The sequence below is a fragment of the Rhinolophus sinicus genome, chromosome X (genome assembly GCF_036562045.2).
Source record: "Rhinolophus sinicus isolate RSC01 chromosome X, ASM3656204v1, whole genome shotgun sequence".
Classification (NCBI taxonomy): Eukaryota; Metazoa; Chordata; class Mammalia; order Chiroptera; family Rhinolophidae; genus Rhinolophus; species Rhinolophus sinicus.
In genome coordinates this window covers 13980879-13995248 of record NC_133768.1, presented here as the reverse complement: position 1 = coordinate 13995248, position 14370 = coordinate 13980879, and the positions used below count along the sequence as shown (strand labels likewise).

General features: G+C 35.3%; 1 protein-coding gene across 2 annotated transcripts in view; it reads left to right on the top strand.

Moving 5' to 3' along the window:
- Positions 1 to 14096, top strand: part of SCML2 (Scm polycomb group protein like 2) — a 71550-nt gene extending 57454 nt beyond the window's left edge. For both annotated transcript variants that reach the window (XM_019755382.2, XM_074323703.1), the window contains 6 exons: positions 1578 to 1781; positions 2672 to 2854; positions 7393 to 7500; positions 8178 to 8393; positions 11101 to 11237; positions 12403 to 14096. In XM_019755382.2, coding sequence (XP_019610941.1) covers positions 1578 to 1781; positions 2672 to 2854; positions 7393 to 7500; positions 8178 to 8393; positions 11101 to 11237; positions 12403 to 12531 — 977 coding nt within the window. In that variant the 3' untranslated portion in view covers positions 12532 to 14096. The remainder of the gene's footprint in view (positions 1 to 1577; positions 1782 to 2671; positions 2855 to 7392; positions 7501 to 8177; positions 8394 to 11100; positions 11238 to 12402) is intronic.
- Positions 14097 to 14370: the final 274 nt, after the last annotated feature.

Sequence of the window (14370 nt, the reverse complement as noted above, 5' to 3'; positions counted from 1 at the left end):
TCTCTATGTGAAGACTATGAAATGACAGAGACCCAGACTAATCAATTCCTTTTATTTGTCATCTGCACATTTTCTTATTTCTGTCCTATTTTTAAAAGCATGTTTTATTGCTTTGTCTCCTAGATCCTTAATTACCTCCCTTATACTCTTCTGTTCCCTGGGTTTTTTACCCCAATTTGTCTTTCCTGACTAAAAAGAAATTTAATTTTAATTTTTTGATATATATATATCATTTGAAAAAATGATTATTGTAACATAACTCATTTTGTCAGTTATTTCTGATTTTTAGTCCATTAGTAGGAGAGACTAGCTAAATAAGTATAATGCAGATGAGATAAAACATTGAAATCCTTTAGCTTCATTTGTGTTCATCAGAACTTTGTCCATGTCGTCAGCACCACAGGTGAAGTTTTTTATAGCTGTTTCATTTCTGTAACAGTCCATCCTTCCTCTGGCTATTGCCGCAAAATTGAATTACATATTTCAACATCATGAAAGTGAGGTTAATGGTTTTTTATTGGGCTGAATATATGAAAATTTATATATGAAAATTTTCCAATGTAGTTTAAGTAATGGGGAATAGATAAAAATAATGTACTTCTTGATTTAGGGAGACAGTATATTTTTACATGTGGTAATGTACCTTCATATTACATTATATGTTGATTTGTATTGGTTGATCCTCAGTGAAGAAAAACTATGGAAACTTGACACTTGTGTGATTATAGATGATTTGCTTCTAAATCGTATGCTTTTATTATACTAAAGAAAGCATTTATATTTAAATTTTCTTCAATGAAACTTGGCATGTATACAAAGAACATTTTTATTATTAAAGTTAATGAAAATTTCTCTAGGTCATTAGAATTTACTGTGACATATGTCTTAAGTTATTTGGTTGCATTAGACAATATAATGAAGGTACAATATTGGTGATCTAAAATACAGTTCAAAAAGGAGTGTGTTAACATGATCAGTTTTAAAAGAAAATTCCTACACCGTTTGCACAGTTAAAAGGTAAAAATATTTACCTTTATGTCATTTTATATAATGTGGGAATGTGTGAATTGTTTTGTGATACTACTAAAACTTCTATAGTTTTTTTATTAGTTTCAGGTGTACAAAACAGTATAATAGTTAGACATTTACACCCCTCACAAAGTGATACCCCTCCCAGTCTACTACCCCTCTGACATCGTATATAGCTATTAAAGTTCCATTGACTCTATTCCCTACGCTGTACTCCACATCCCCTCACTATCTGTCTTTCTGTCTGTCTGTCTAATTGTAGTTGACATTCAATATTATATAGTTTTTATTATAATCACTTTGGGCAAAATTCTAGAAAATTGAACCAAGTATTTGGATTATTTCTAGGTTTAATATCTTTACACAGATGTAAAGTATAATTACATACATATTTTTAGGTAGAAGAAATGATCATTCATGTTACTATATTTAGGTTCTCTTTGAGTGAAGTGTGGCTAGTGGGATATAGTAATTAATTATGTAGTGTTTATGTTCCTTTTAACCAATTTCATTGCTTGTTATTTCTATATACACATTTTTTTCTCAAGTCTGTGTTTATATAAATAAACATGGAAATGTTGGCCCTTACCTGGATCAGAAGAAAATCCAGCAGCTGCCTGACCATTACGGCCCTGGCCCAGTGAATGTGGTGCTCCGGCGCACTGTGCAGGCCTGTATGGATTGTGCCATTGAAAGTAAGACAGTTTTTGGATTTCTTAAGCCAGATGATCGTGGAGGAGAAGTGATAACTGGTATGCTCAACTAATCAATCCTTCATTCAGCTTTTTTTCCAAATTTGATTTCAGGTTTTGAGAAGGCAAACATTTTGTAACATATAGATTATTTTATAATATTTCTATTAACCATTTATAATATTGGCATACTTATTATATTGATAGAATATTTATTAGTTATATATAAGTTTATAGACTTTTAACCGTTTGGAAAGTTGAACTTTACTTTCAAAGTAGGCAATATCGGAGTAATACTGTAAATTGAGGTAAAAGGTACAGATTTTTTCCTTTTACATGCTATATTAAGCTCACTGCAGACAAAATACCTTGGTTGATAATGTATTTTTAATTTTTTTAGAAAACAGACTGATCGATAAGCTCTGAATAAAAAATGTGACTCAAGAAGTGATTAAGAGATAATTATACAGTTTCATGATTATGTGATAAGATATTACAACTTTGGTACCCATGCAATCTTTGGAATAGTAGATAGTGTTGTTATAGATCAGAAGGTTTCTGTTGTTTCCTTTATGAATATTTTTAAACGAGAATACTTTTACAAACACAGGCTGTTGTGTTTTAATGAAAGGAACTTTTTAAAAAATTTTTATTGGGGAAAAGTGTGTTTTTCCAGGACTCATCAGCTCCAAATCAAGTCATTGTTTTCAATCTAGTTGGGGAGGGAGCAGCTCACTGGCCCATGTGGGATATTATGAACTCTGTGCTCTAACCACCTGAGCCACCGGGCCAACCCCGAAAGGAACTTTTATAATTTTAAGATTATTCCTTTATAAATAACAAAAAACACAAATTAGAGTTATATTACGTTGCCTAAATTGATGGCGTTTTTGTTGATATTGTAGATCTCATTTTTCTATGGTATAACTTACATCTTTTTTCTCCCAAAGCCTTCTTTGATGGAGAAACTCATTCTGTCAACCTCCCTCCAGTGAATAGTGCGTCATTTGCTCTTCGTTTTCTTGAGAAGTTATGCCACACCATGGAGTGTGATAACCTTTTGAGTAGCCAGCCTTTTAGTGCTTACAGAGGTAATACTCATAGTACTGTGGAGAGTGATCAAAATAAGTCAGGTAAGAGAAAATACAAAATTTTATATTGTGCTTTTATTACATTCTATTAACATTTCATATTAACTTGAGAACCTTGTGTAATTCAGAGTTTTTCCTTGTGTGCTCCTCAAAGTAAACAACACACACACACACATATATAACATATAGTTGTTTTTGTTCATTCAAAGCAGGAAAGTAATTTCTTATATTTGTAATTCACTTCAGAATCAAAACAGAAAGCCATCTCGTGGTTTGATTTGCATGTTGTTGATTTGCATGTGGTTTCCTTTGCATCTTTTCATGTGCTTATTGGCTATTTGTGTATTTTCTTTGGAGAGCTGTATTAAAATCTTCTGCCCATTTTTAATTGTTTTTTTTGTCTTTTTATTATATAGAAATATAATACATTTATATGTATCATATTATATATTATATTGTATAGTTATACTTGTTATATATAAATACAATACATAAAGAATTTTTTATATATTCTGGATAAAAGTTCCATATAAGATACATGGTTTGCATGTTTTCTCTTATTCTGTAGGTTATCTTTACACTTTTTTTTTTTAAATTTATTGGGGTGACAATTGTTAGTAAAATTACATAGCTTTCAGGTGTACAATTCTCTATTACATCATCTATAAATCCCATTGTGTGTTCATCACCCAGAGTCAGTTCTCCTTCCATCACCATATATTTGATCCCCCTTACCTTCATCTCCCACCCCCCACCCCCCACCCCCCTTACCTCTGGTAACCACTAAACTATTGTCTGTGTCTATGAGTTTCTGTTTCTCATTTGTTTGTCTTGTTCTTTTGTTGTTTTTGGTTTATATACCACATGTCAGTGAAATCAAACTATCAGTACAATCCCCTTATCCATGGTTTTAGTTACTCATGGTCAACTGTGGTCTGAAAATATTAAATGGAAAATTCCATAAATAAATAATTCATTAGTTTTAAATTGTGCACCATTCTGAGTAGTGTGATGAAATCTCACTTTGTCCTGCCCAGGACATGAGTCATCCCTTTGTCAGTGTGACCACACTACATATTACCTGCCCATTAGTCACTTAGTAGCTGTCTCAGTTACCAGATTCACTGTGTGTTATCACAGTGCTTGTGTTCAAGGAACCCGTATAGTAGCCTAGCGCTATGTCGTAATGTCTACGTCATTCTCCTCACTTCATCTCATCATGTAGGCATTGTATCATCTCAGGTCATCACAAGAAGGGGTGAGTATAGTACAGCAAGATATTTTGAGAGACCACATTCACTTAACTTTTACTATAGTATATTATAATTGTTCTCTTTTATTTTCAGTTATTGTTGTTAATCTCTTACTATGCCTAATTTGTAAATTAAACTTTATCATAAGTAGGTATGTATAGAAAAATCATAGTATATAGAGGCTTTGGTACTTGCCGTGGTTTCAGGCATCTACTAGGGGTCTTGGAACATACCTCCCATGGATAAGGGAGGACTGCTCTACTGCTTAGTGTGCTTTCTTTTTAACTTGAAGGAGTCCCTTTAGTATTTCTTATAGGATAGCTGCGCAAGTGAGGAATTCTTAGTTTTTATTCATGGAGAATTTTTAAAGGTTAGTTTTAAAGGTTTTTAAAGGTTAGTTTTACTGGACATAGAATTCTTTGGTTTTTTTTTTGGGGGGGGGCGCGAAGGGGAACAGGACTTTATTGGGGAACAGTGTGTACTTCCAGGACTTTTTTCCAAGTCAATTTGTTGTCCTTTCAGTCTTAGTTGTGGAGGGCGCAGCTCAGCTCCAGGTCCAGTTGCCCGTTGCTAGTTGCAGGGGGCGCAGCCCACCATCCCTTGCGGGACTCGAGGAATTGAACCTAACCTTGTGGTTGAGAGCCCACTGGCCCATGTGGGAATCGAACCAGCAGCCTTCAGAGTTAGGAGCACGGAGCTCTAACCGCCTGAGCCATCAGGCCGGCCCTGGATATAGCATTCTTGATCAATCTTTTTGTTTCAGTGATTTAAATGTGTCATACCACTTACTTCTAGCCTCTGTAGTTTGTAGTCAGTTGCTAATCTTACTGAGGATCCATCCTATGTGCTTTTCAAAGTCCCCTAATGGATTTGCTTTCTCTTGTTGATTTCAAGATTCTCTTTGTCTTTTACTTTTGATAATTTGTGTTTTATCTAGGTGTGGATATCTTTGAGTTGGAGATTGTTGAGCTTTTTGGATATACAGATTAATGTTTTTCATCAAATTTGGAAAGCTTTCAGCCATTATTTCTTCAAATACTCTGCCTGCCCCTTTCTCTCCTCTCCTGGGTCTCTCCCATTGTGTGTGTTTTGGTATGCTTCATGGTGTTCCACAGTTCTCTGAAATCTGTTCATTTTTCCTCATTTTTTCTTCTTGTTCTTCAAACTATACAAACTATCCTCTCCCTCCCTCTCCCTTTCCCTCCCTCTCCCTCCCTTTCCCTCTCCCTCCCTTTCCCTCTCCCTCCCTCTCTTCTTCTCTCTCTCTCTCCCTCCTTCCCTCCCTCCTTCCCTCTCTCTCCCCCTCTCCCCCTCTCCCTTTCCCCCTCTCTCCCTCTCTCCCCCTCTCCCTCCCTCTCTCCCTCTCCCTCGCTCCCTCTCTCCCTCTCGCCCTCTCGCCCCCCCTCTCATCTATGTTGGGATTTACCTTAAACACTCTAGGAGGCAGTTTACAAGTCTGCTTTGTGTAGAGCCTCAAGGTCAGCAAGAAATGAAAACTTAGGACCTTCTCTGGACTTTCCTGAGCATGTGTGAGGCTTTCTAGATTCCCAGGAATATCTCAGTGCTTTTCAAAATCCCCAAATGTACATCTCATTCTCCAGTTTTCCCTTTCAAGCTTTTTGGTCCATTTCTTGTCAGCCCCTACTGGTAGCACTGCTTTAGACAGCTACAGTGTTAAACAATTGCCACTGAATTTTTTTATTTGTTGTTGTTTTTTGACCAATGCCTTGGAGATAGGGCTGTTCAGACAAAGTAGGCTCTGATTCCGGTCAAGTAAAATAATCCCTGAGATCGGAGCGTTTCAGTTATTTGCAAGATTGGTCACATAGTGACAGTTCTCTGGGGATGGGGCTTTTGGAGAGCTCCAAACCTATTGTGTCCCCTCCAGTGACTGCTACGCTACTGTTTTTCATAGATACTATAGTTGTGAAGGTATTGGTTTGCAAAGTTGCTATAAAACTGGGGTGAAGGGTGGTTTTAGGAAGCTAAAATGCCATAAAATTTGCTGTTCTTTCTGAAATCCAGCCAGTTTTTTGAATAAACGCTTTTTGGATTGTTGTAATCCTTTAGTTAATGTCCACAGTTTTGAAAAAAGTTAATTTTGCCAGTATTTCCATTATTTTTATGAAGGAGTGGATTTTCAGAAGTTCTTAGTCATCCTGGAAGTGCCTCTCCATCGTGACTTTAAATGATCTGGCTTTATCTAGTTATCTCGGCAGGAACAGTTCCATGCCTAAGCTTACTATTATCCCCAGAAGCAGAAATCAAGACATTTTGTTTGTATCAGCCCCAGATAGTAGACCATACACCAGCTTCTTTAACTTTACACACAGAAAGCATTAGACTATTATCAGTAAAAGATAAGTACTTTTTCTGATCTTGCTAAGATTCTTAGGTAAACAAATATCTATAGAATACTATACTTTAGTATTCAAATTTTCTATATCATTAAATGAGTATGAAAAAAGTCAATATCTTGGAATTTAAATGTATTAACTGTAGAAATATTTGTCATTTATTGAAATATGTTTTGCCTGTTGGTTTTATAATCCATGATTTAAAATAAAAGCAACTGGTAAGAGCTCTCTTAGACTCGTTGGTGATCAGTCAGTAATGGGATGGCTGCAGGTTGCTCATCAAATGGTTTTGAGAGGCATGCCTGTCCCTAGCCATTTTGGACCAGATGAAGTTCAACTTTGGTACTTTCTCATTGTAATCTTTCTTCTCTCATGAGGTCTATTAGGCTTTTTAGATTTCTATTATACTTTATTTTTCCCTTTAGTTGGTAGTTAAATCAAGATATTAATATTTAGAGTATAATTGATAATTTGAGTTGTCTTTACTTTCAGCATCATGCCTTAAAGAGTGGTCCTTTAGGTAGAAATGCATTTGGTTGAATGATAAATAAGAAGTAGAGTTGTTGTAAGGGTAGCCCTAGGCCAGGATTGTTGCCTATACAATGGGGTGTTCATTGTACCCTGTCTTCTTCTTAACCACCCTTAATTCTTAACTTTACTTGCTCATGGGAGCAATTTTCCCAGGCCTTTTTAGACATTATAATTGGTTGTCTCACTGCCGCCTGAAATATTTAGAGATATGTGATGGCCCTAGAATAAATAAAGCCTAGACATAATGCTTAAAACTCCTGAATATGGTGTCACTGAAATATTTAATAGGATGAAATGAACACATTATTCATAAAAAATCAAATAATTGATAAATTGTTGATGAAATCATAGTAGGAATATGATTTAGAAACAAGTGTTTTATGCTGATATGAAAATGCTAGAGTATATTAGTTATAACAGACACTTTTTTTGAAAACAGTAAAAGAAGATATAACAGAAAAACAAAGCACCAAACGACCTCCTCAGCAACCTCTACCTTATGTTGCTACTCTCTCTCCTAAGCTCCCCAAAACAAATGCCTCTCCAGGTAAATAGTATTTACACGTCCCAGGATTGGACAGAAAAGTCACTCTGTACCACTTATGTATGCTCTTGGGTGGTGGTGTTGGAAATAGGGGGGTGTATTTGCTCAAATCATTTTGGCAGTTAGGCTAATACTTTGGCAGCTTTGTTGAGCACTTCATTCCCTTCAAAAGGGCACAGTTTTAGTTTCTCTTTAGATTAAAAACAAACAATTAGAGTAAATTTTTCCATTCAGCTTTGTACTGCTAAAAGCTGCTAGAAAGAGAAATGGGGGGAAAAAAGAAAGAGGAATAGAAAAACCTAGTACCTTTCTCCATGGAAAGTTTTAAGTGCCCAAGTAGTCAGCAGATGTTAGAAACCAACTGTGTAATCACATAACAAATAATTGTGAAGAATGTCATTTCTAAAAATGAGTGCTTTAGTGAGGTGGTCACAGCCTTGGTGGCAAGACTTTTGCAAGAGATAGTTTCCCTGAGAAATATAGGTGATGTCATAGAATCAATTTGGATTTCAGGATAGAGTCCATTTCTAGAAATGCCAAGAAGGGATGTTAGAGGTTTGTAGTTCAGTATAGCATGGTTTAAGTGAACTGTTGTTGCAGATGAGGAGATTTTTGACCTTTTAATAGCATTTGAACTGTAAGTCTATTGAAGATAATTGCCTTTGTCTTTTTTCTTGTAGAACTATCATTTTCTCAGGGAGATGGCATACTCAGAGAGGAGGAGCTTCCTGAAGATCCCATGAACTCACCACTAAATCCAGCACATTTTTTGAATCCTGACAGTGCAAATACTGTAACTCTGGTGGGAACCCCACTGTTAGAACTAGCGGAAACTGAATCATCTACCCAGAGCAGTTTTCACGAAGTTGGATGGCAAATGGAGAGCGAAAATGAAGGTATATTTAAAAACAGTGATTCTCAACCAATGTATTTGTTTTTCCCCTTAAGGTTTCCATGTCTAATAACATCCCCTGAGATGGTATCGCATTGGAGAAAATGCCAAATTGAGGCGGTCGAGTCTTCCCCTTCACTTCACTGTCTGGGCCAAGCCACTACAGATGCTAAACTTTGCCTCTGTGTAGATTGCCTCTGCTTTTAGAGTGGAGGTATTTGCAGGGAATCTGAGGATAGATATTTATTCCATAAAGGGGAAGTATACCCTGAATTCTTAGTTATTTTCACAAAATACGAGATTTTGAAGACAGGCCTTCTCAGTAGAAGATTCTAAAAGGTTGCCTCTAATGCTGAATATCTCACTTCCAAATGTATGTCTAACACTGCCATGCCAAAGTAGCCTGTGTTTGGGCTTGAGAAAGCTAGCTTCTGGTCTTCCTAGGATCCTAGTAGAATGACTAATAATGATAACATTACTTACTAGTATTTACTTAATAGTAATAAAAATGGTCATTTTCATCACTATCTGACATTATGTGCCCGGCACATAATATTTTACATAGTCTTATACATTATATCTTCACAACAATTCCTTGAGGTGTAGGTGCTGGTAAACATTTTTAGGTGAAAAATCTGAAAAGTCACTTGACTAAGGTGTCCCCCAGCTAGAAAAGTAGCTGGGCCAGTACATGAACCTAGGCACTCTGGCTCCAGGGCTGTACTCTTAACTGCTGTCCTGCTTGCATCTCTAGAGAATAGGTAAGCATTTCACTTGGAAACCGTCTAGAGGTGTCATTACTATTATTTTCTTGAAGGTATTAGAACTGTTATTTGAAGCTGAGTCTACACCTATTGCCGGTAATGTTCACACAACCTTCTGCCCTGCCCCATTACTTGAATGAAGCAAATTGTTGATATTCGTTATAGGAAAGAAATCCAATAACATTGTTGGGGATAAAATCAAATCACTTTATTTCAGAAATATTTACTGATATCCTAGTATACATAAGACAAAGACATGCAGGAGAAAAGCATGAGTGGACTTTGATTATTGTTTACAGAGTTTGTTTCATGTAATTATTTGAATAAGATGATGTTAATGTTTGCCACCATCTCTGATTGTTTTGAAGATAGGGGCCCAATTAAATTATTTTTCCATAATAGATTAAAAATAGATGATCTTACAGTTCCATTTTTAATATAAAATTACAGTTTTATACCAGAAATCATATCTTTACTTAGAGTTTATCTGTAATAATCTGTAAATCTAGTTATACATTATTTAAGACATAACTATATCAAATACTTATGACAGAAACCAGAAATACCACAGAAACATAATTTAGAGGTATGATTTACCTTGCCAGTAGCTTTATGTTAAATTGAGTCTTTCTTGAGTTAAAGGAGAAGACTTTTCTGTCTAAATTGTTAGAATGCCTTAGGTAAGGCATGGTCTACACCATCATCGTTTTTATTTCAGTTGATTCAGCCCAGTAGCTTTTCTTGGTAGATATAAGCAACATTTTTATCTCTGACAAGTGGAAGGAAGGATATATTTTAGTAAAGAGGTTTTGTTTCACATCAAAGTTGTGATACTGAAAAAGGAAAGAAAATTCTGAGCCACACACACAAAAAATGGACCATCCTGTATTCTTTTATCTTCTATTAAAATGTCCCTAAAGTGCCAGAGCCCAGATGATAGGAAAGAAAAGGTATACCTGTGTCTGATTCACACAGAAATTGTGTGGACGGTCCTTGGTTAGAGACACAAATCTTCCTAGCGAATTATAAAACTCACTTCTGTTATCACACACTAACTTAAGGGAGTCGAGTGCTCTGGTTGAGTAAATGAGTACTTGTCCAGACACAGCAGTTTTAGCACAACTTAGTGAACAGCACAGCTAAAACTTCGAGGTCTGAGCACTTAAATTGTTTCATGTCTCAGCTATTTCTTTTTTCAACGTATAAACCTTCAACCAAAATATCTATTATATGCAATTAAACTTGAAAGAGGTATTGAATATAATGTTAAAGTTACTTCTGACCTAGCTAAGCAGAAGATCTTGTTTTCGTCAAAATTCAGATGAGCATGTAAGCCTTGAGAGACAGGAATTTAAAGAGTAAGGTAATCCTAAAAATGTCCATATTGAGTACGTGGGAACGATTCGGTAAAAGAATAATTTGGTTCTCAAAATAATGGAGTTACTGAAATTCATTGATTTAAGTGAAGAAATGTAAGCAGTTGTTAAACTCAATTTGGGACACCTCCATTGTATTTGGCTACTAAAATAAACCTGATCTAGACACATCAAGGGGAGAGAGAGAAATTCATTGAAATATTTAAAAAGAGAGCAATAGGTTAGCTGAGATTAACCTAATTTAACCCAAGTAACAGATCTTTTACTGTATTTGCCTGTAGCCAAAGAGACCTCGGATTGCTCAGTGTGTTTTATGATCTTTGAAGCTTTAAGATAACTTCTGAGGATTCTTTTATTGTTCAGGGGAGATCAGATGGGATGCTCGTGGGTAGCCATCCTCACGTCGTCTTTATCTAGGCTTTCACTGGATTTTACACGTGGAGTCCTGGGTCCTTGCCGGGATATTTAACAGATGGTTCCAGGAATGAAACCATTTCTCCGAACTTAACATCTCTTCTTTCAGGATAATGATCAGGTCAAGTATGATTTGTCTTTTTTCCCCCCATTAAAGCTTCAAATTATGTAGCTGTACCTGAACAACGCTTCTATAAGGACCCTTCAACCTGGTCTGTGGATGAAGTGATAGAATTTATGAAACAAAAAGATCCTCAGATATCCGGCCCCCACACCGACCTCTTCAGGCAACATGTAATGTATCTTTTCATCCGGTTTTCCTGCCGTAATGCCTTTGAATGACCTCTGTGCAGCCCCTTTACTTGGATGCTGATGAGTGTGGATGGTGGGGGGGACCCTGTAGACTGATTTTTTTTCCATATATGAGAAAGGTTACTTTGCCCACGTTAGATCCTTAAGTGGTAGAGGCTGGATCTATGCTTTAAATGAGTCCCCGAGTACCTGAAATACTACAAGTCTTCAAGTTTTCAAGAGAAGATAATTCAGCATGGTCATTCTTAGGTGTCTTCTCCTTTGTAAGAACAGCTACAAGGATCCTCTTCCCCACCTGCTCCCTGCTCTGCCCTAGGACCGTCAGTAGGGGGCGGACCACAGGCTGTGACAGGGTGTCCTTGTTAGGATGCCCGATGAATCCAGCAACTATAAGATTAAGTGCAGCTTCATTTTAAATGGAACTCATGAATACCAAATAATATACTTCCGTGACATAAATTGGTTAATTAAGGAAATAAAGAATTTTAGGAGGATGCCTTGTGTCTATTAATATGTTTATAGTCTATTCTAATACATCATATTTGTGACCAAATATCTGATGTATCCTTTTCAGTATTGTAAGAAAATTAGTGATTATTTTTAGCACTTAATTAGCTTCAGACACCTGATGACTTTCAGCATAACACTATAGCACATACAGTTTGCATTGATGCTGGCATACTCATATTTCTAGCCTTTCTAAGAAAGTTAATGACCATCTGAAATTCATTTCTACTGGTCATAGTTTTCTACCCTTTGTCATAGATAACGTAGTATTTTTTTTGATACATAGTATTTAAAATCAGATAGTTTGATGCTTGGGCCATTTTTGCGTTAAATTTCCTTTTTCCTAAAATTTGAAGTGAATTTAGAAATTACCAAATGATGCTTGACTATAAATTGTATTTTTTTTATTTTATTAAATTTATTGGGGTGACAATTGTCAGCCGAATAGAATTGCCATATGACCCAGCAATCCCTCTCCTGGGTATAAATTGCATTTTAAATAGCTTCAGGAAATAAATGTGTATTCAGAGAATATGTATCAAGAATACACAGCTGCTCTCTATTTTACATGTTCCTATATATAAATAAGTTATGACAAAATACGAAAGCATTATTAATTATAATTTCTTTCTCTCTGTAGGAAATTGATGGGAAGGCTCTGCTACTACTCAAAAGTGATGTTATGATGAAGTATCTGGGGCTGAAGTTGGGGCCAGCCTTAAAGTTATGTTACTATATTGACAAACTTAAAAAAGGAAAACACAATTGAAAAATGTGTAATTTTAGATTAGATATAAATCTCAGTTGTCATGGTAACTTAATAATTTAAAAGTATTTTTATTCTCTTAGCAGTTTTAGTTTTCTAGACAGTTCCGAAAAAAATTTATTATATCCAGAATTGCAGAACTACGGTCTAGTCCAGTCTGCTTCTTTATAAGCCATTTAACATGTTAATATTAGCATATTTACATTGGTAGTTTGTTCTCTATATCTTTTTATTATTTTATCATACAGTTGACAAATATACTTCATGTAGGAAACAGAAAAACACCTTTGATTTCAGTTAATGTTTATATATAAAACCAAAACAGCTAAATCCAAAGGGGAAAGTATCAGGGATTGACAAGTTGTCTAATGAATAATCCGTGAGAAGCTTTCCTTAGAAGAGAATTTCAAGATGCAACTGCAGATGCTGTCTCTTTTTCAGATAGTGTATGTCTGTTAACTGCAGTGTTCCGTTCGTGTTCTACCAGTTTCCAGAAAGGGAATGGCCATATAAATTGTTTTCCTTTTGTTAGTATTTCTCTGTATGTTGTATTTGTTCCTATTTAAAGGAAAAAAACAAGCTTATAAACTTTCATAAAGTGTTCTTACCAGTTTTTGATGATTCTTAAACAGTTATAGGATAGTTTTATGCAGGAGATATTATACTACAAGGGTGGCTTGGATGGAGTCTGATTTTTTTTCAGTAAAACACCTATTATTTTAAAACTACATATTTTTGCTAAATTTAGACATTTAACTAGGCATTCATTTCTCACATCTCTATATAAAGAAACCTGTGCCCAAATTTTTAAAAGATATATATTTTGTTGTCTGCATTTATTCTTCATATTGATACTATACCATATTTATATATTCTATAGCTATAAGTATACAAACAAGCAAACTATCCTTTTTGAATTTAATATGGCACTTTACACTGCCACAGAGGTAATGATAAACTATTTATATAGTTAGACATTTTTATTCTGTAAAAAAATATGTGCATAATTTGCTCTTACCAATACCTCTCAGCTTAGTCTTCAGGGGTTAAGAAACTGTGTCCATAGATTGGTTTCCACACAGTGAAATTCTCTGTCCTATGCAGTGTTCCTAGTTAATTTGCTTAGTTCTGAGCCATTCTGCTACATTTTGGAGGATGATCATTTTAGGGCTTTATTTTTAAAGTTAGAAATTTCAAGGGAAATGGTGCTATATGTTTATTGTTATTACTCTGTATAACTTTGGAGTCATGTTTATAAGCTATGAAACTCTGTGCTAAAAGTATTAGCCATTTGTTGTAAATGCCAATAAAATACACACCAGGGGCAAGAATGTACATTTTCTTTTAAGAAAACCAAATGTACTTTATACAAGAATGAAACTATTTAAAGGATGGTTTCATCTACCTTAATTGCTTTTTTGTTACAAGATAAAATTCTAATTTAAGTTTATTTAGTCTTCTCTCAAATTGTTTGTGTGAAGATGCTGTGCTCAGTTGAACAGTCCTCAGGTGTTTGTATAAATACTATGTTTTATGGTTGTCAGATTTTAAAATATAATAAAGTTAAATAACTGCAACTATTGGTGTCAAAGCTTCAGGTTTCATTTTGTTTGCTTTCACCGCATTATTGATAAAGAAACACTCTAAAAAGTTTGTGGTTTTGTATGTCCAAATACTTGAATTTTAACACTTGACCTCATTCTATTGGTAAACAGATTCCTAGGAGCAAAGGGCTGATCTCTTGAAGGGGCCTTAAACGAGACCCCAGGGGAAGTCAGAAGTTAAATCAGTGAGCTTTATCTGTGCTCAAAACCTTACTTGCAGTGTTACTGAGGAAGCGAG